The sequence below is a fragment of the Pyrus communis genome, chromosome 15, assembly GCF_963583255.1.
Source record: "Pyrus communis chromosome 15, drPyrComm1.1, whole genome shotgun sequence".
Lineage (NCBI taxonomy): Eukaryota > Viridiplantae > Streptophyta > Magnoliopsida > Rosales > Rosaceae > Pyrus > Pyrus communis.
In genome coordinates, this window is record NC_084817.1 from 10,880,445 (window position 1) to 10,899,572 (window position 19,128).

At 37.5% G+C, this 19,128-nt stretch overlaps 2 protein-coding genes across 2 annotated transcripts; both read left to right on the forward strand.

The window, feature by feature from the left end:
- The first annotated feature begins 11,073 nt into the window (after positions 1-11,073).
- LOC137716823 (protein OVEREXPRESSOR OF CATIONIC PEROXIDASE 3-like) lies at positions 11,074-12,684 on the forward strand. Its single transcript, XM_068456193.1, has 3 exons — positions 11,074-11,420; positions 11,503-11,796; positions 12,110-12,684. The coding sequence occupies exons 1-3, from the start codon at positions 11,223-11,225 to the stop codon at positions 12,494-12,496; spliced, it is 879 nt and encodes a 292-aa protein (XP_068312294.1). The 5' UTR covers positions 11,074-11,222; the 3' UTR covers positions 12,497-12,684.
- Positions 12,685-15,835: 3,151 nt separating this feature from the next.
- Positions 15,836-18,698, forward strand: LOC137718295 (transcription factor HY5-like). The gene is made up of 4 exons (XM_068457813.1): positions 15,836-16,049; positions 16,557-16,737; positions 16,838-16,994; positions 18,118-18,698. Exons 1-4 carry the CDS (start codon positions 15,953-15,955, stop codon positions 18,175-18,177), a joined length of 495 nt encoding a protein of 164 aa, XP_068313914.1. The 5' UTR covers positions 15,836-15,952; the 3' UTR covers positions 18,178-18,698.
- The last annotated feature ends 430 nt before the right edge of the window (positions 18,699-19,128 follow it).

Below are 19,128 nucleotides of genomic sequence, written 5' to 3' on the forward strand. Positions count from 1 at the left end.
TCCTTATGTTTCTTTTAGGCTTCCTATTGTTATGGCGGTGGTGATTTCCTCTTTGTTCCACATTTGGCTATATGGCTTGTGGTTTTGGCTTCCTTGTCTTTTTGTAGGCCACCAATGTCCATCATTCTTCATCATCGGTATGTGCATCTTGGTCGCTTGCCCCCAATGATGGTTGTGCAAAAGGTGTTGTACCGCTTAAGCATTAACGGGAACGGTCAAGTGTCACTTGGAGAAGCACGAGATTGAACGATCCAAACGCAATCGTAGTAGTATGCGTTGCGGCCGTGTCTTCAAGGTCGAGCTCGATTTGCCCTTGTTGTGCTAGCTTCATGATGAGTTCTTTGAGGATGAAGCACTTGCCAATAGGATGGCTCACAATATGATGGTACTTTTAGTACCTAAGATCGTTTACGCGATTCATCTCTTCAGGGCGTTTGCGTTCGGCTAGCTTGATCACCTTCTTTTCCAGTAAGTCGTCTAGCATTGCAACCATGTCAGAGTCAGGAAAAGTGTACGTTTTCTGCTCTAGTTCCTTCAAGGTGCTTTTGTACCTGTCTTGGGTGTGAAAAGGCTCACCTTTCTTTATCTCATTTACTTTGTTCTTGGAGGAGATCTTAATGGGAGCGGAGGAGGTCTTGATGGGGGGTAGTGTTAATAGTAAAAGCTTCCTTGGCGGGCTTCTTCCCAGTATTGTCTACATTTGGGGCGAACACCTTATCCTTCTTGAAGTTAGTAATCAGCTCCTTCTTCCTGTGATTGGCGATACTCAGCTCCATGTCGTGGGAACAGTTGCCAGCTCCTTAAATGTTCTCGGTTTTATGCCTTGGAGGATGTAATGTAACACCCAGTGCATGCCTTGAACGCACATCTCAATGGCGGAGGTTTCAAAAAGCCGATCTTTGCAATCCAAACTTAAGGAATGCCATCTATTGATGTAGTCGATGACAGGTTCATCCTTCCACTGTTTAGTATTGGTCAGCTCCAGCATGCTTACAATGCGGCGAGTGCTGTAGAAGCGGTTGAGGAATTCCCTTTCTAGTTGATCCCAACTGTTGATAGACTCGGGCTCGAGGTCGGTGTACCAATCAAAAGCGTTACCTTTCAGCGAGCGCACGAACTATTTGACGAGGTAGTCTCCCAGCATTGTTGCAAGTTTCAATGAAATGGGTGACATGTTGCTTTGGGTTTCCCTTTTCATCGAACTGCATGAATTTTGGCGGTTGATAACCCCTTTGGCATCTTCAAAGTGTCAATCTTCTTAGAGTAGGGCTTTGAGTACAGTACGGAGTCATGTGAGCTTCCTTCGTACTGCATCTTGATGGTGCTTGCAATCATCTCTTGTAGCTGCTGGATAGAGAGAGATCCCATGAACGCCGTTGCTTGGTCTGGCTTCAGCTTCTCTTCAACTTTCTCCACTTGAGGTTCCTCTTCTTCGTCGACTTCTTTCTTTAATGGACCAACCTTTGGGTCGACTTTCACGTCTAGCTGCGCATCCAGTTGGTTGACGAGTCCAGCGATTTGCAAGTCTTTCTCCTCCACAGTCCATGTAAGCTTTGTGATTGCTTCATTCATTTAAGCTAGCTGCTCCTCGATTAAAGTTACTCCGGTGGTCATGACTTACATGGTTATGTTGCCACTCGAGTTAACATCAGAGAGTAGGGACTCTGAGTATTTCCTCGGGCTCTCCTCTCTTAGCACCCTTAGCTAGGCTAGGGTGATCACAGGCTCATGCGTCAGGTGCTCTTGTTCCTTTAACAGAGTTAATGTAGGCACGGAAGCCACAGCAAAAAGAGCTCTTGCCTTGCTTTGGGTTGTGATGCCCGAAATATCACCACTTGCGGCGAGGATGTTCTTGTTCTTCGCTTTGATTGCGTGAACAACTTGATCCTTTCTTGATGCCATTTGTGCTTTTTGCGAATTTGAAGATAGAGATGAGAGGTAGAGATAGTCCCACTGGGCGTGCCAAATTTGTGAACATGGAAATTCCTGCAATGAATGAAACAAGAACACGTGTACAAAATAATATTTTGTATTGATTTTGGGGTTACAATCTCTTTTACAATTTGATCCTTTGATTCTATCTTTGTAATGTATGGATTTGTTGATGGGTTGTTGATCCAAAGGGCCGTCAAGGCTTGGTCTAGGGATGAACAGTTGTGCGGATTTGTTGATGTTGTTGATCCAAAGGGCCGTCGGGGCTTGGTCTTAGGATGAACGGATGATGAATGATGAACACTTCCTTCAAGTGTCGTCGGGGCTTGATCTTGAATTGGTAAAAGTTCTTCAAGGGCCGTCGGGGCTTTGACGAAGAACGAATAGGGCTTTCTTGATCCTTCGGGATTTGCTTGAGAGCTTTAAAGTTTCAAAGCTTCAAAGTTTTGGTGTGATGTGAATTGGTGAAGTGAAATGAATGAAATTGGCTTCTATTTATAGACTTTTTCAAGGCCTAATTTTGAATATAATATTCAGAAAAAATAAATCATTTCTGCCAGGTGTTGACACATGTCATATTTGATGACTTTTCTGATTTATTTTGATTTTTTCATTGAATCACCTGCTACATGTAAAATTTATGTGATACGTAAGCGTTGAAATTTTAATTATTGGTCAACATTTATTTCACCGCAATTTCGATATCTACAGCCCCTATCTAATATAACAAACTATTTTAACAACTACACAATATAACTAGCTAACTTTAATCTCTTTAAAATCTACACTTCACCTTATATTGGTGAGATTTCGAGAAATCAAAAAATAAAAAATATTCGTCAAATTTGTCTGTACCGTTGTAGAAATTTCGATAGAGAATATGCAAGTTGGTGGTCGATTCGTTTCTTTTTCACGTTTTCTTTTGATATTGTTTGCTTCCGTGATGATTGATTTTCAATCTGTTCTGTGTCAAGTTGTTATTTCTAGTGTAGGAATGGTTTGGAAAATTTTGGCACATCAACTATTTGATGAAATTCAGACTTTCAGCTACGTTATGTTTTCAGACTTCTCAGTAATAGATTTGGAGATTCGTTCGGGCCATTCACCAGGCACACGTAATCTGTGATTTTAGAGTTAGAATTATTTTTGGGTATGCATCTGTACCGTCAAAAGCAACCGATATCGCTTTTGATATATCCATCTATATTTCCACAAATTTTCATATTAATATTCCAAAGATATCGATATTTAAACACTATTACTAAGTGAATTGTAGCATTTATAATCATACCCTGTATTTTTACAATCTGACCATCTCATCTTTCGCTAAGTATGATGGGGCAGGTGTTGGCTCGATTTTCAGATAATGTAGAAGCCACTTTTGCACTACATAGACAAAAATTGACAATATAAATTTTTGCCACCTTTGTCACATTTGTGATGTGTATCTGGAAGTACCAACTAATGGTATAGTTTGACATAAATAGTGTGGTTTATTTATCAGATCATAAACTGTTTAAATCTAATATTTATTAATTTAACAAACAATCAAAGAGATTAATAGACGAAAAACATAAATTGATACTATTTATAAATGTGCAATGTGAGAATTGCAAATTTTCCCCAAAACTTGGGAGAGAATTTTTTTTTTTTTTTATTTTTTTATTGTGAAATTAAGTTGCAGAGATTGATAAGCTTCAATGGTGTTACAAAAGCCAATAAAGGTGATACGATGTCCTTAACAAGTAAATTAACGATTACTCTTAGAGGGGGGAAACCAACCATTCACTTGATTGACTAGAAGCAACACCGACATGGGCAAGGCGGTGAGCAACTCCATTGGTTTGGCGCAGAGCGTGGGTGGATAAAGCTCCAGTGATTGAGGAAGGAAGAGCCTTGATATCCTCGACAACCTAACGAATTAAGGACAGAATGGGGGAATGATCCTTCAAAGCTTCCACAATCTACAGAGTATCTGACTCAACAAAGATGTTTCGAAACCCCTAACTAATGCCCAAACCAGATGTTAGCAGAAAGCCAAAGCTTCCGCCTGAAGAGGAGATAAAACGTTCAAGAAATAACCACATTTTGCCGCTACAAAACAGCCCCAATCATTGTGAACAACCCTGCCATAGCCGCCTATTCTCTTGTCCACGTGGGGAGGGAGATAAATTCCTAACACCAATGGAGACTCCTAGCAGCAGTAACATTAGGAGAGTCACAGGAACCTGACCATAGTTTTGTGTTACGAGCACCCCAGATAGACCAGCAAACCATGAGAAAAATATCAAAAACCCAAGGCTCCTATCATCGATAACATCCATCCATAACCCAAGCAAGTGGAGAAGATGGATGGCGTCCACGAAGAAGGATGCCCAGTGGAGACGATAACCACACGCATTTAGCAAACATACAATCTTTCAACAGATGCAACGTAGACTCGTGATGGTGGTAACTTGGGAGAGATTTTTAAGTGTGTTTGAAATACGTATTGATGCACCACATGTCATTATGCAAGTGAGAAACACTGACAAGATCAAATTTGCATATGCTTATATAATAATGTGTGGTGTACCGCCCTGTATTCTGGCATGCTTTTGTCCAAACTTAGAACAAGTCCACCCTTCCACAAATCAGCTGGGCAACAACCCATTTTTCCCCCTCCACCCCATCCAATTAGTTGGGCTTCGGTCGAGGCCAACCATCTACCCAGCCTAGACTTGACTAACCCAGTAATCGGCCCATCTGCTAACCCAGTAACCAGCCCATCTAACATCATGTTGCGCACGGTCCCAATAGCACGCAGAGGGGCAGGCCTGCGCTACAAACACACTAAGGGGACGTGGGACTTTGGCCACATGGCGCAACGATGTCCGTTGGACTTCCAACGGCTAGTTTTCTAGACCGTTGGATTTCCAACGGTCAAAAAATTTTGAATTTGAAATCTAACGGCTAGTGACGTGGCAAAATCTAGACCGTTTGATTTCCAAATCAACGGTCCAGGTTTTTCAACCAAAAAACTATAATAATAAAGAAAATGTCAGAAATCTTACCTTTGGCCACGTGTCCAGTTTTGGGTTGGTACATTTCTATCTTTTTGAAATCCAACGGTCCAAATTAATTAAGTTAATAAAAATTGTTTAAAGATACATAAAAAATAAAACAAAAATTTTTTTTTTTTTTTCTATAAATATATCTAACTATCATCTTCCACTTTACACAACATTTAAATATTTTCAACACTTTCAACCAAAGTTTTCATATACTTTTGTGTGCAAAAAAATGGCTAATTGGACGGTCATTGAAGATGTTACGTTGTGTGATCGCTAGGTTCATACTAATCATGACCCAATTATGGGTAATGAGATGCATTTGCGAAAGAAAATTACTATATCGTTTTGTAAGAAGCTTGGAAAAAAACTCAAGAAGTTGTCAAGATCTTCAAGGTCGTTAGAAGGTCGTTAGAAAAAACTCAACCAATCGCTTACTTGTTGGGAAAATGCCATCTCTCAAGCTGCCAATAATCTGAGTAGTGGCAAAAGTTTAGCAAATCAGGTGACAATATTTTTATTTATTTATTTGTATTACACTCACTATTCTAAAAATCCCCACCTAGCGCCGCCTAGGCGCTAGGCGGCTGGTCAACTCCCCGATTAATGCTTAGGCATTTCAAAATTAAGAAATGGCACCTAGGCCTGCTGAGGCACCCGCCTAGGCACCCGCCTAACCCTTCCAAACCCTTCTAGGCACCCGCCTAGGTTGTAACTCATTTAAACAGAAAATAGATAACTTTTATTTTGCATTTTATTTTTTCAATAAATTTTAAGAGACTTGTTGAATACTTAAATGAACACACATTATATGTTTGTTCCCCATGTTTTCATTATGTTTCAATACATTATAATATATATGTTATTCTATTTTGTAGTTTATGATGAAATTATATATATTTTAAGTATAAACAAACACTTATTTACACGAAATATAATAGATTTACTTAAGTAAACTTGGTCCGCCTAGGTGCCCGCTTAGGCCCCACCTAGCCGTCTAAGCGCTAGGCCCCAGCATGTTGCCTGACTAGCGCTTAGCGTCTTTTAGAACCTAATTTACACCCACATTTTATAATATTGTCTTATCCGACATTAATTACCTTGATTATAAAATTGTCTTCAACTGCATTGTATAGACACTTCAAGCACAAGCTTGGTACAATGCAAACAACAAAAACATTTAATTGTTGGGAATGTTGGAATGTTGTCAAAGATTACCCTAGATACAAAATTGTGCCAACTGGTCCAAAAGTTGTCATGCACGGCATCACTCTACACTTTACGCCAGAAGCAGACTCGGGCCAATAGGAATGCGACTCATTTGAAGTGCAGGAAGGGATGCTTGAAGCAGTGCCAGAGCCGACTCATCAATCCCTAAGACCTTAAGGTAAAAAGGCAGCAAAGAAAAAAAAAAGAGTTCTTCCAAGAGTGACTATACAAGATTTATGGACGAACTTGCTCGCCAAGGTGAAATGAACTTGGCGCGGGGCAGGGCTAAAGATGAGGCAAAAGCTGTGACCATGCAAGCAATCTTAGTAGCTACTGAGAGACGTGATGCGGCTAATGAGAGACAAAGACAACTACTTAATTAAGAAAGGGAAATGCGTAGAGAAAAAAGGATGACTCAACAAGATTGTGACACTATGAACAAGCCTCTAGAAGGAATATCTCGGATTCTAAGTATTTTTGGACATCAGAAAAAGAGGACATGGTGCAAATGAGGCATGCAAGAAACAAGATAACAAGTGGAGGGGGTCCTAGCTACACAAATCCTAGCAACGAAGATCTTAGCACCACATATCCTAGCTACACAGACTTTATGTGATTTCTTATTTATTTTTAGTACTTTATGTAATTTCGTATTTATTTTTAGTACTTTATTTAATTTCATATTTATTTTTAGTACTTTATGTAATTTCTTATTTATTTTTAGTACTTTATGTAATTTTTTATTTATTTTTAGTACTTTATGTAATTTCATGTTTATTAAATTGGGTACTTTATTTAAACTAAGAGTATGTTTATTGAAACAAAATAAAACTACAAAACACACCAAATAAACTTAAAAAAAAAAAAAAAAAAAAAAACACACCAGATAAACTTTAAAAAACACACCAAATAAACTAAGAACTTTATTCTTCAACCACAAACTCATTTTAAGTTTCTTCACCGTGTTTCAATAGCACAAGTGCTCAATCAAGTCACTTTGGCGGCTTAAGTGCATATATGGTCGTTGCATTGAAGTGTATTGTTCAATGACTAATTGATTCTAACGCCCATCCATTTCCAATAGCTCGTGTTGCATGAGATCATCGATGCAGTCATGAGCACAATATATAAGTGTTCTGGAAGTGTTGATCGTGTCCGGTTTGTATTCATCAATGGCATCATAATCATACTCATCTTCCACAATCAGTTGTGGAGAATAATATACGCCATCATGATGAATCGAAGCACCTTGACCTCAAATAATCTGGCAGCATCCCTGACAATCACCCAACGAGTTTGCAGGATACCAAAACAATGCTCCACATCCTTCTTACATCCCTCTTGACATCTTGCAAAGTGTTTTTCTTTTCACTTGTGGACATGGCACTGTTTTGACAAATGATGTACACCTTGGGTAAATGTCATCTGCTAGGTAGTATGCTCTGTCGTACATAGTTCCATTGACCCAATATGTGACTTTCAGCGTTTTTCCTTGTAGCACCTCATCGAACACTGGAGATTGGGCAAGGAAATTGAGGTCATTTTGAGCTCCTGGAACACCGAAAAAAGCATGCCAAATCCATGTATCAATTGAAGCCACCGCTTCCAAAATGATACTTTTGGCTCATTTTCTATTGCCATAAGCTCCTTGCCACACACCTGGGCAGTTTTCCAGGTCCAGTGCATATAGTCAATGCTTCTAATCATGCCAGGAATGCTTCGCATCTCACCCTTTTTCAGAAGCCTTCGCAGGTTCATTGTCGTGGGTTTCTAAAGGTACTCATTAGTGTAAATGGCTTCTATTGCAGAACAAAACCTTATCAGGGACTCTAGAACAATTGATTTTCCCATCCTTGTAATCTCATCCACTTGATCTGCAGATGCTCCATATGCAAGCATCCGCAAGGCAGCATTATTTTTTTGTTCAGGACGGATACCTATAACATGAAAAGTATCCTTTTTTTTGCACAAAGTATGCATTATAGCTACAAACAGCAATCAAGATTTTATTGAACAAACTTCATTGCATTCTAAAACGACGTCTAAAAACATGATCAAGGAATACATTGTTGGGGATAAAATAATCTTCCAAGAAATCATTACATCGTCATTCCCTCTTTCTATCCAAGTTTGTGGCATGCCTAGGTTTAGAGATCTAACCAATAGCTTGCATGATATGACGGGAATGTGAGGCTCTCTGCCTTCTAAGTTCATCATCATCTTCAACTTTCATTACGAATGCCTCATCTGCACCATCCTCGAGATTGAACAATTCTTCGTGTTCTTCAAATAATTTTTTCTCTTGCTCATTGATTTTATACAATCCATTTGAAGAAGACATTGTAAAAACTCAGGATTTATAAACTATGAAGAAGGATTTTGAGCTAGTTTGAGTTTGGTGTATGAATTAGGATGGATAAGGTTTATATGGACAAAAAAAAATGGTGAGGTTGTAGATAATGCCACATGGCACTAAGTGATTGATTGAAAATCTTATCGAAATCTATTTAAAGGATTCTCAACAGATTGTAACACATGACGTGACGGGATTGGTTCAAAATCTTATCAGAAATCTATCCATAAAATTCTTACAGAATCATGACATGTGGCACTATGAAATTGGTTAAAATTCTACATTGAAATCTATCCAAAAAAAAATTGTACTTTCAAATAATGATATGTGGCATGACAAGATTAGTTAAAAATCCTATCCGAAATTAAAAATAAAATTATTTTTTATTAGTTTAAAAAATAATAAAATTTTTACACGAATTGACTAGGCAATTCAATTTAGGAGTGGAGATGCACTTGAATAGTTACTATTCTTTGCAGTCAATAACTATTTATTTGGGTGGATTGAATTGATTGTTGACTATGGGGTTTTTAGGGGTGGAGTTGCTCTTAGAGGAGTGACAAAGGTTGGGTTAATTACACTAACACACCCTGAGGTTTTTCGTGTTTACACAAAAACCTCTCACGTTTAAGAAATATCACTAACAACCCATGATGTTTTAATTCACTTTCACATAACCTCTTTAAAGACAGATATACCCTTGTAATTAATTACTTAAAAAAATCTTTATAAATAAATAAATAAGTCTAAAAAATGTTAAATTAAATAAAATTACATGAAAGCATGAGCAGCACGCTTGCTTCGGAGGGACGCCATTAAATAAAACAAAAGAAACCCTATGAAACCATCTACTTATGAGATGCTTCAAGATCGGCATTCTTTTCAAAGGATCTAGTCCCCATCCTTAAGTCATCACCACAAATGGATCGCAAGAACATTCCAAAAACCCAACAACGATGCTGCACAAACCAATCGCAGCCTAACATGTTTGCACGACAGTCAGCCAGATTATCCATTGTTCCTTGCCCACGATCGGATCAGAATCACCCTCGTTTAGTGAAGAAAACCCGCAAACCCAATGCACATACCATTTTTATATTAATACACCCTTCAACCTGTTGTTCTTTATCGTGCAAGATTTCCCTCGCTAGACACTGCAACAGCCGTCATATCAAAGTGGAAAACACCTGTCTTTGCAATTCCGATTGTTTTTTGTTATGTATGTTGGTGGATTTTTTTATTTCTGAGAATTAAAACTAATCAAATGAGATCTTTGTTTCCGGTAAATTATAAACATTATTAGGAGAATTTTTCGTTGTCGTAGTATATGTTCTTCTTCCTTCTACTTCCATTCTCGCAAAGAGAGTGTGAATCAGGCCAAAAAAATATAAAGAAAACAATTATGAAACTTGAAAATATTGAAGGAGGCTACCAATAGTCAAATACCAAAACCAAAAACCCAACACACGCATCCCAGAATTCAAAGCCAAGTAGAATTCTACAATTTGGCCATTTTTAATGTTTAATGTGATTCTTTTTAATTTGATTTCTTTTTCTATTTATTTATAAAGATTTTTTATTTTAAGTAATTAACTACAAGGGTATATACGTTTTTAGAAGAGTTATGTGAAAGTGAATTAAAACCTCAAGGGGTATTAGTTATATTTACCAATCATAAGGGGTTTTTGTGAAAACAGAAAAAACCTCATGGGGTGTTAGTGTAATTAACCCAAAAATTATAATTAGCCCTAGCATATTGAAGCTTTAGCACGAAACGGTGCGAACCACGGTCGTTTGAATACGCTTTAGACCATCTTCAAATGAGATATGAAGTTATAAGAGTCAAATTATAATTGATGGCTAATGCAGCAATGTGAAGTCTTATGTCAATTTCTGTACTTCTTCAATTGAATTGTCAAATATTATTTTATTATTTAAATTGAGTTTTAAATGATTGTAATTATTAAACAAAATTTTTATTGGTTGAAATGTTAGTGGAATAAAAGACTCACCATTAAATTGAATTAAAAATAAATTTGACATTAATGTCAAATTTGACTCCAAATCACAAAATCTTCAAATCCAATCAGTAAATAACATTTCGGTTTAAGAGACTTTTAATGTTAAATATACACAATGGCATTCCATTTTGACATCTCCCAAATTTGACTCCAAATCACAAAGTCTAAACTATTGTACATATTTGGCATCAAAAGTCTCTCCAACTGAAATATTATTTGTTGATTGGATTTAAAGACTTTGTGATTTGGAGTTAAATTTGATATCAATGTCAAATTTATTTTTAATTCAATTTAATGGTGAGTCCCTTATTTTATTAATGTTTTAACCAATAAAAATTTTATTTCAACATTTTTTTAATAATTACAAACCATTTAAAATTTTATTTAAATAATAAAAAATATTTGATAATTCGGTTAAAAGAGTATAAAATTTAATATAAAACTTTCGATTGTCACGTCAACTATTATTTATAATTTGATATTTCTTTTTATAGATGGTTTAGACGCTTTACACTGACACTGGAAATAAGTAGACAAACCTGAACCAAGAGGCAGAAAGGCGCCGCCTTTTTTATTCATCGGCGTTTGAGCTGGAAGCGGTGCGATTCTGCGACCTTTGAAACGGCACCGGTTGACGGAAAACATTCCCGTAGAAAAATGGCTTTCGCTTCCGCGCTCGACACGCCCAAGGGGCTTCACTTTCTACCGTTACCGTCTTCTTCCCGCCACGAACGGTCACCCACCAATCTTGTTCTGCCACGTCACTTCCCGACTCGGTTCTCGTCCGCCATTGCCTTGGCTCGCCGCCGGAACCACCGCGCCCAAGTGGCGCCCTCCAAAACGAAGATAAAGAAGGTAAGAACTAAGAAATGAGCTTGTTCAAAAAGTTCCTGTTTTTTTTGCTGAAATTGTGCTTTTGAATTGCGGTGAAATGTAGATAAGTTTGGGGAATAAGGAAGTGAAGCAGGTGGAGGAGGAGGATGTGGATGAGGATGCGATTGATGCGCTGTTTAGGTTGCTGGAGGAGGATCTCAAGAATGACGACGAGGATTTAACGGAAGAAGAGCTTGCTAAGCTCGAGCAGGAAGTGGCAGAGGCACTGGGAATTGACGGTGATGATGATAACGATGAGGAGGAGGAGGAAGAGGAAGAGGAAACTCCGGTGAAGCTGAAGGCTTGGCAGATGCGGAGATTGGCTGCTGCTTTGAAAGTTGGTCGGCGCAAAACAAGCGTAAGTGTTTCGGTTTCTCTTTGAATTTGGGTTTTGTATTGATGAATCTTTGAAAACATTTACCGTCCTGAAGACGAAATTGAAGATATTGGATGCTTCATATCCTGCTTGATAGTGATTCTTTGATTCGAAATAAGTTTTCGATTTCTAAGGAGGCCGGGGAAATGTGGAGATTATATGTCTACTCCTATTTATGTAAACTCCTGTTTAGCGTTCGTGAAAATTTGCTTCCCGATATTTGGGGGTTTTTCGTTATGCTGGCAAATATACTACTATAATCAATTTCAATTTTCGCTTCTTCGTTTTGTTGCAGATAAAAACTCTTGCATCCGAGCTTTGTCTTGACAGGGCTGTTGTTCTCGAATTGCTTCGTGAGCCCCCTCCAACTCTTTTGATGATGTGTACTGCTTTGCCTGTTGAACCTGCGACAGTGGTGTCTGTGTCCCAAACGAAGTCTGTAGAAACTGCTGCGGAAACAACCGGAGAAACCGTGGTGGAAACGACTACAGATTCTGTAGAGCTTGAAAGTGCAGTGAAGGTGCCCTTTCATGCCAGACAACAACAGTTTTCTGCTCAAAAGAGACTGAAGAAAGCACAGGTTGAAACCCTTGAAGGCGTTTATAGAAAAGACAACTTTGATCTTACACTAAAAGACAAACAGAATTTGTTTACACCCATACAGTATAAGCAACAACTTTAAGCATAAGATTAGACTAACCGAAAGCGTGTTATTCTCTTGAGCCAGCTCTGGCCATCTCCAACTGGGCTGGCCAAAGGATTATAAGTTGAAACATAGCTCGTTTTAATACAAAATTTATCTCTAATGGAAGCCTGGGCCAAAAAAATTTGGAACACATAGGGCTAAAATCCAGCTAAATGGCCAGCGAGCTGGGCAAACATAGCTAGCGAGCCAGTTTAAGGGCCCAAGCTTTCAGGAATCCACTTGCTAGCTGACGTTAGCTAGCCATTGGATTGTGATTTTTTTTTTTATAAGACAAAATTTGAAAAAATAATTAAAATTTCTAATTATTTTTTTTCAAATACCTAAGCTATTCCTATACTAGTTCTCACATCATTTTCACCTTTTATATTATCTTATCTTATTTTATTTTAATTCTTCACATTTTATTCACAGCAAACACTCGTTTAATATTTAAGTTGTTGTAATTTCTAGTATTTAAGTTGTACTTTTAATATTATTTAAGGTGTTGTATTTCAAAATATGTTCGGAAATCTTATTTTAATATGATAGTTTAATTCAATTAACAAATAAAATTAAACAACAAACTTAAAATAATACATTATTGAGGGAGTAAAAAAAACACCTCATTCGATTGGAGATTGTATATAATATGATCTAATATTGTTCGTTAAAAAATAATTTCTTGCAGAGATATAATGTAGACAGGGCTAAACATAGCCCTTTCAGTTTGAGATGGCCTTGCTTCTCCCTTTGGAATCTTCTCGTCCTCTCTTATATAAAACAGCCTAATCATCTAGATTGGTATTATCACAATTGCTGCCCACACCAAAACCCAAACATCATCACAACTTGTCGACCGATTGAGAGAGGCCATGGCAACATCAGCAAGGTCGGCCTCCACAGATATGAGGCAAGGCTCGTCAGGGTTGATATGGGACGATAAGCCCCCGCAGCCATTCTGTCCCAACCAAGAACCCACATTCTTCCAAAAGCAATTCTTCCCCGCAGCCATACTATTGTTCGTGCTCTTTTCAGGAAATCGACAACCCCTGCTTGTGGTGAGGACATGGTGGTAGAAGCCCATCTCCATTTGCTTATGATTTGGAAGAAAAAGACGAAGTATTTAGCCAAAAAAGGGTCGAAATATATATGTGTTGATAAATTGCAAGAGACCATTCGTTCATGTCATGAAGGATTTTGTACAAGGTTTGGTAAAATTTCTTTGGGTCCACCTCAAATATCAGTCTACCTACGAGTGATAGCATCCATTCGTAGAGTTCTCGCATACGTCAATGTTTACGACGATACGTCTACGTATAGTATACATGAATTACATCTATTCGTTTATTTTAGTTGGATTCTTCAATGCATATTAAACTGTTAAATTCAATAATATGTCATTTATATATACGTATTTTACAATTTGCACTATTGTTAGTGTAATCCATGGATAAAGTTGATTGTGAATGTATTTTTCTTTTTTGAATGCAACGCGACATAAACAAAGAGGTAGGAGATTTTAGATAACCGTAAAATTACTAGTCATAATAATTTGGTGGGAGTCCGACTAAAAATTCTTTGACAAAAATTTCTTTTTTTTCGGTGGGAGTCCGACTAAAAATTCTTTGACAAAAATTTCTTTTTTTTCGGTGGGAGTCCGACTAAAAATTCTTTGACAAAAAATTTTTTTTTTTTTCTCAAAAAGAGACTTTTAGACAAATTTCTTTATTATTAAGGACACAGAGAACAATCTAGTCATATTGTTTAATTTGGTAACAAATTTGACATCCATAAGACTTTTCACTTACAGATGAATAAAAGAAGTACTAGATCGTAGTACCTAAACCGCATTTTCTTTGTCTTTGTTCCTTATAGTTGTGATCCAACGGTTGCATCTAAGACCCCAAAAATGAAGTTACATTGTTGTAAATTAGGAAGGCAACCTGGAACCTAACATCTCAAGTTGGTATCTTCAAAGGGGATATTTAGAGATTTCTAATGTCTTTTCTATGACAGTAGATTTATGTTCTAAAATCAAAAGGGAAACTCATGGTTCAAAAATCACGAATTTGCGGAGTTGTCAATCCTAACTGTTATTGGGCCATCTTCAAGTCCTTTCCCTCCACAACTCTCAAAAGATCTTGATCGCAATTCGTACGTGATTGACAAGGAATAACCTACCATTCATCCAAAGAAATAAGGTAGCTTTGTATTCTACGACTCGATAATACGTACACGAATCATATCGACCATCTTCATTCGGTATACAAGTTGTCCGAGCCCATGGATATAACTTGTCTGTGCTCAACGTGCTCGTTAGCCCACTTTATTAGCACTGGTCTGATAGTGGTCATTTATTTCTTTTGAGACGGATATAACTTGTCTGTGCTCAATAATGTGCACATACATCGTAACAACTATCTTAATCCAGCATACATGTTGCTCGAGCACATATGTATATAATTTGTCCCTGCAAACTGATTTGTAAGAAAAGACGTTAAACTCCGCTGTGAAATCAAACTCCAGTAACAATTTTGAAATTACTGTTGGACTAATAGTTGGCAGTCTATATCCAAAATTTATGCAGTTAGGCAATAGTCACATTAACAAAATTATAAGGTCAACAGAGAAATTTTCTTTTTTTTTTTTTCTTTTTTTTTTTTAAGGAATAACGGGTATCAAACTGTAGTTATCCTTTTCTTTCAGGCCCAGGGAAATTATGAAAAAGTGTTCATCCTATTCGTGATCACAATCAATCAGACTTATCAGCTAAAAACATCAAAAGTCAATAAAAATTAGCAAGTTTTAGACATCATACTAAGTACTGGTTTAATACTGAAGTGTTTTTATAAAAAGTGGGTATAAAAAAAATAAGCTCAAAAAGGTGTTTGGTAAACACTTAAAAACAGCTTATTTTCACAATTTTGGGTGAAAAGAAGATGAAAAAGTGAAGCAGTAAAAATGAGTTTATTCTCACAGTACAATAGAAACAATTTTTTTTCAAAGTACAGTAATACCAAACCAACTCTAAAAATCAAGAAAGTGGTACAAAATTCCATGGCAAACTAACCCCCTCGATGCTTCCCCGTTATCAAGAAATACATGCACTTTCCATCCAGCACACAATGTGGTCCCACACTGTCCCAGTTCACCGCACCTCCCTCCCAACCCTCCACAAAACCCGTCCGATCAAACCCCAATCCAACGGTCTTTAAACCTCCACGCTCCCTCCCTCCAAACCTTTGATTACTGCCACCCCTCATGGCTCAAAACCCTCCACGCTCACACTCCCACAGCCCTCAGATCTGCACAGCCTTTGAAGGCTGCTAATCCTCTCCCCTCTGTTACTTACTCACTCAAACACTAATATCCCGCTCTTTTAATTTTGTTCCGGCAGAAAATTCGGTTTTATTTCTCTCTCTCTCTCTGTTTGATTGGATTTAGCAGATAGAAATGCAAGAGCAGGCGACGAGCTCCCTCGCTGCGAGCTCTCTGCCTTCCAGCAGCGAAAGGTCTTCGAGCTCTGCTTTCCATCTTGAAGTAAAAGAAGGTTTGACTTTGATTTTTCAACTTTTTATGTAGTTTTTTCAAGTTTCTTTTCCAGAAAGTATAGCTTTGTTTGTTTAAATTTGTGTACTTGTTTTTTAATCAGAAGAATTTCGAGATTTCCCACCTGGGTCGTGTAAAATCCAGGATTTTCTCAGTTGGGTTGTTGTTATTTCCCGGGAAAATGCTCTTTTTGGATGAAAAGTCTTCTATTTTTACGTTGTCTCGGATAAAAAGGGGAAAGCTTTGTTCAATAAGTACAGCTTATTTTGTTCGTGGTCGACTGTTTATCTTTGCAAATCGGAAGGACTTCGAATTTTCTCATCTGGTTTTGTAGAATCGACAATTTTCTAAACTGGGTCGTTGTTTCCCGGGAAATGGATTTTTGATCCGGGAAAACTCTGTCCTGTTGCATTGTTTAAGATAAAAAGGAGCTGACTTTGTATATTTGTTTATGCTTTTGTTCTTTTATTGGGTTCAAAAATTATATTTCGATTTGTCTAAATTCTAGGCATGGAAAGCGACGAGGAGATCGGAAGAGTGCCGGAAATCGGCGGCGAATCGGCAGGAGCGTCGGCTTCCGCCCGGGAAAACGGTTCGTTGGCCGGTCCAGACCAGGTCCAAACGGCTGGTGAGAGTCAGAGAAAGAGAGGAAGAAATCCAGCAGACAAGGAAAGCAAGCGGCTGAAAAGGTGGGTTCAGATGCACTTCTTTCTGGATGATTTTACTGTTCTGCCCTTTTTATTGGTATTTTGGTGAATTTATGTAATTTTGTGGGTGCAAAAATAACAGGTTGTTGAGGAACAGAGTTTCAGCACAGCAAGCAAGGGAGAGGAAGAAGGCATATTTGAATGATTTGGAAGTGAGAGTCAAAGAATTGGAGCAGAAGAATTCTGAGCTTGATGAGAGGCTTTCCACTTTGCAGAATGAGAATCAGATGCTTAGACATGTATGTTATATCATTCCCCATATATCGTTATGATATCGGTGTTTTACGGCATGTTTACTAATCCATAATCGGGTGAGGAGGCACCCAATTTCACAAAACCAGGACTTAGTATACCACCCCCATTCAATAATCCAATTCCTTCAAAACTAGCGAGACTCGCTACGATACTTAAGTACTTAATACTATCATCATCTGACGGCCAGATATGCTCTTTGGACAACATATCTTATCGTTAGATGGCGATTGTACTAGTACTTGTAAGTATTGTAGCCAACTCCATGAATTTGTTAATATGTGACAGATGAAAGATTTGGGTTTAGGGGTATTCTAGGAAAGATGATTTTGATGGGATAAATGTACAATTCTGTTGAGGAGGGGCCTTCTTGGTATCATCTTATCACTTCATATCAAAGGTGGAAAGTGTAGTGAATTGGGTATTAGGGTAGGGGCTGTGGGGTCAACCTCACCAAATCCATTACTTCTTTGCTTGATAATCAAAAAAGTTGCAGAAGTGTTGGAACTTTGTATAATAGTATTATAAATGTGATGGTGTCCGCTGACTAGTGGCTTGAAAATTATCCCAGTTAACGTGTTTCGTGTAGGTTACAATGGTAGTTCATAGTTAATATGTGATTTTACTTGCAGTAAAAGATATCAGAAATTCGTTTTTTTGCACGTTATACCATGTTGGGGCGGGAGTAATGTTCCCGTGCTTAGAGCCAAATGGTACTCTTTTTGCCATCTAAAGTTGTGATGTAGTTTGTTGCCCGCGACATCCTTGTCGCATGTCAAACCAATTCATAAGCTATACACATGCCAATTTTCAAAGTTTAGGCGGCTTGAACATCAGTATGAGTCCCAGATTTTACGCCTAATCATTGTTTGAATTGGAAAATACTGAGTAATACCTAACTTCTTTGCATGATTGGAAAGTGTTCGTCCTTCGAAAACCTTGACAGAGTTCGAAACAATTCTAGAACTGCCACTAGGCTTATGCTTTTACTGAAAGTCTTGATTGTTTACTAGACAGAGGTTATATATGCTAACATTTTTATATTCCATTTTATTTAATTCACTTCGAGTTTGGTGTAATGTGGCATTTACTTACCGGTATTTGTTGCAGATATTGAAGAACACAACGGCAAGCCGGAGAGGAGCAGATGGTAGTGCAAATGCAGATTGATCCTCGTAGGACATGGAGAGGAGCAGATGGTAGTGCAAATGCGGATTGATCCTCGTAGGACATGGCGTGAGATCGGAGTGTTCATAAGACGTTGCGAGTGCAAAAGTGGAGGCGATACAACTTGAAAGAACTTAGGCATGCTTAATCTTAGATTGGATTTCCTATAAGTAATCTTCACTAGTACTTCTTGTTCTTTTCTGTCGGCGATATGGTGCAGGTTTTGAGCCAATTGCGTCGACAGCAGTGGGTATGGTGGGTAGTAGCAGAGGTGTAAAGACTGTAAGTCCAAGAAAGGTGTTTCATGACATGGATAAGCACAGAGCTAATGAAAATGGTAGTGGTTTTAGCCTTCGTCAAAATGTAATGGGGTTATTAGTGGAGTTGTCTCTAATTATTTTTTGTCCAAATGTACTTTAAGTTTTATGGGGGTACATATTCCCGTCTTCAAATGGAATGGTAAACATAAAGAAAAATTACTTTTTTTTATAAAATAAAATAAAATTATGAGCAACGGATATATTTATATAAAGGTTTTTTTAGCTAAAATGGTCTTGAGATTTGCATAACTCTTCACTTTGGTTCATGAGATTTGAAATTGATAGAATTGGTTTTTGAGATTGTCTATAATCAATCATTTTGGTCATTTTGTGAAAAATTTCTATAAAACAAGGATAAAATGACAAAAATACCCTTAATTGTTGTCAAATTATTTTGGCCTATTGGTTATGAAATTACAGTAATTTTATTTAACATAATTTTTTACTGAATAATCAAAATTATTGATGGTGAACAATCTTAAAAGCTATTTCTATTGATTACAAATTTCAAGGACTAAAGTGAGGAGTTAGACAAATCTCAGAAACCATTTTGGTTTTAAAAAAACAAATCTCAAACACCATTTTGGTTATTAAAATAAAAACCTTATATTAAATGGTGAGGGAATAAAATTGA

Excerpts from the sequence above, each read along its gene's own strand:
- LOC137718295 (XM_068457813.1), top strand. The coding sequence starts at position 15,953 with ATGCAAGAGCAGGCGACGAGCTCCCTCGCTGCGAGCTCTCTGCCTTCC. Across the intron at positions 16,050-16,556 it reads CCATCTTGAAGTAAAAGAAG|GCATGGAAAGCGACGAGGAG; the intron begins GTTTGACTTTGA and ends TCTAAATTCTAG. Across the intron at positions 16,738-16,837 it reads GAAAGCAAGCGGCTGAAAAG|GTTGTTGAGGAACAGAGTTT; the intron begins GTGGGTTCAGAT and ends CAAAAATAACAG.
- LOC137716823 (XM_068456193.1), top strand. The coding sequence starts at position 11,223 with ATGGCTTTCGCTTCCGCGCTCGACACGCCCAAGGGGCTTCACTTTCTA. Across the intron at positions 11,421-11,502 it reads CCAAAACGAAGATAAAGAAG|ATAAGTTTGGGGAATAAGGA; the intron begins GTAAGAACTAAG and ends GGTGAAATGTAG. Across the intron at positions 11,797-12,109 it reads TTGGTCGGCGCAAAACAAGC|ATAAAAACTCTTGCATCCGA; the intron begins GTAAGTGTTTCG and ends GTTTTGTTGCAG.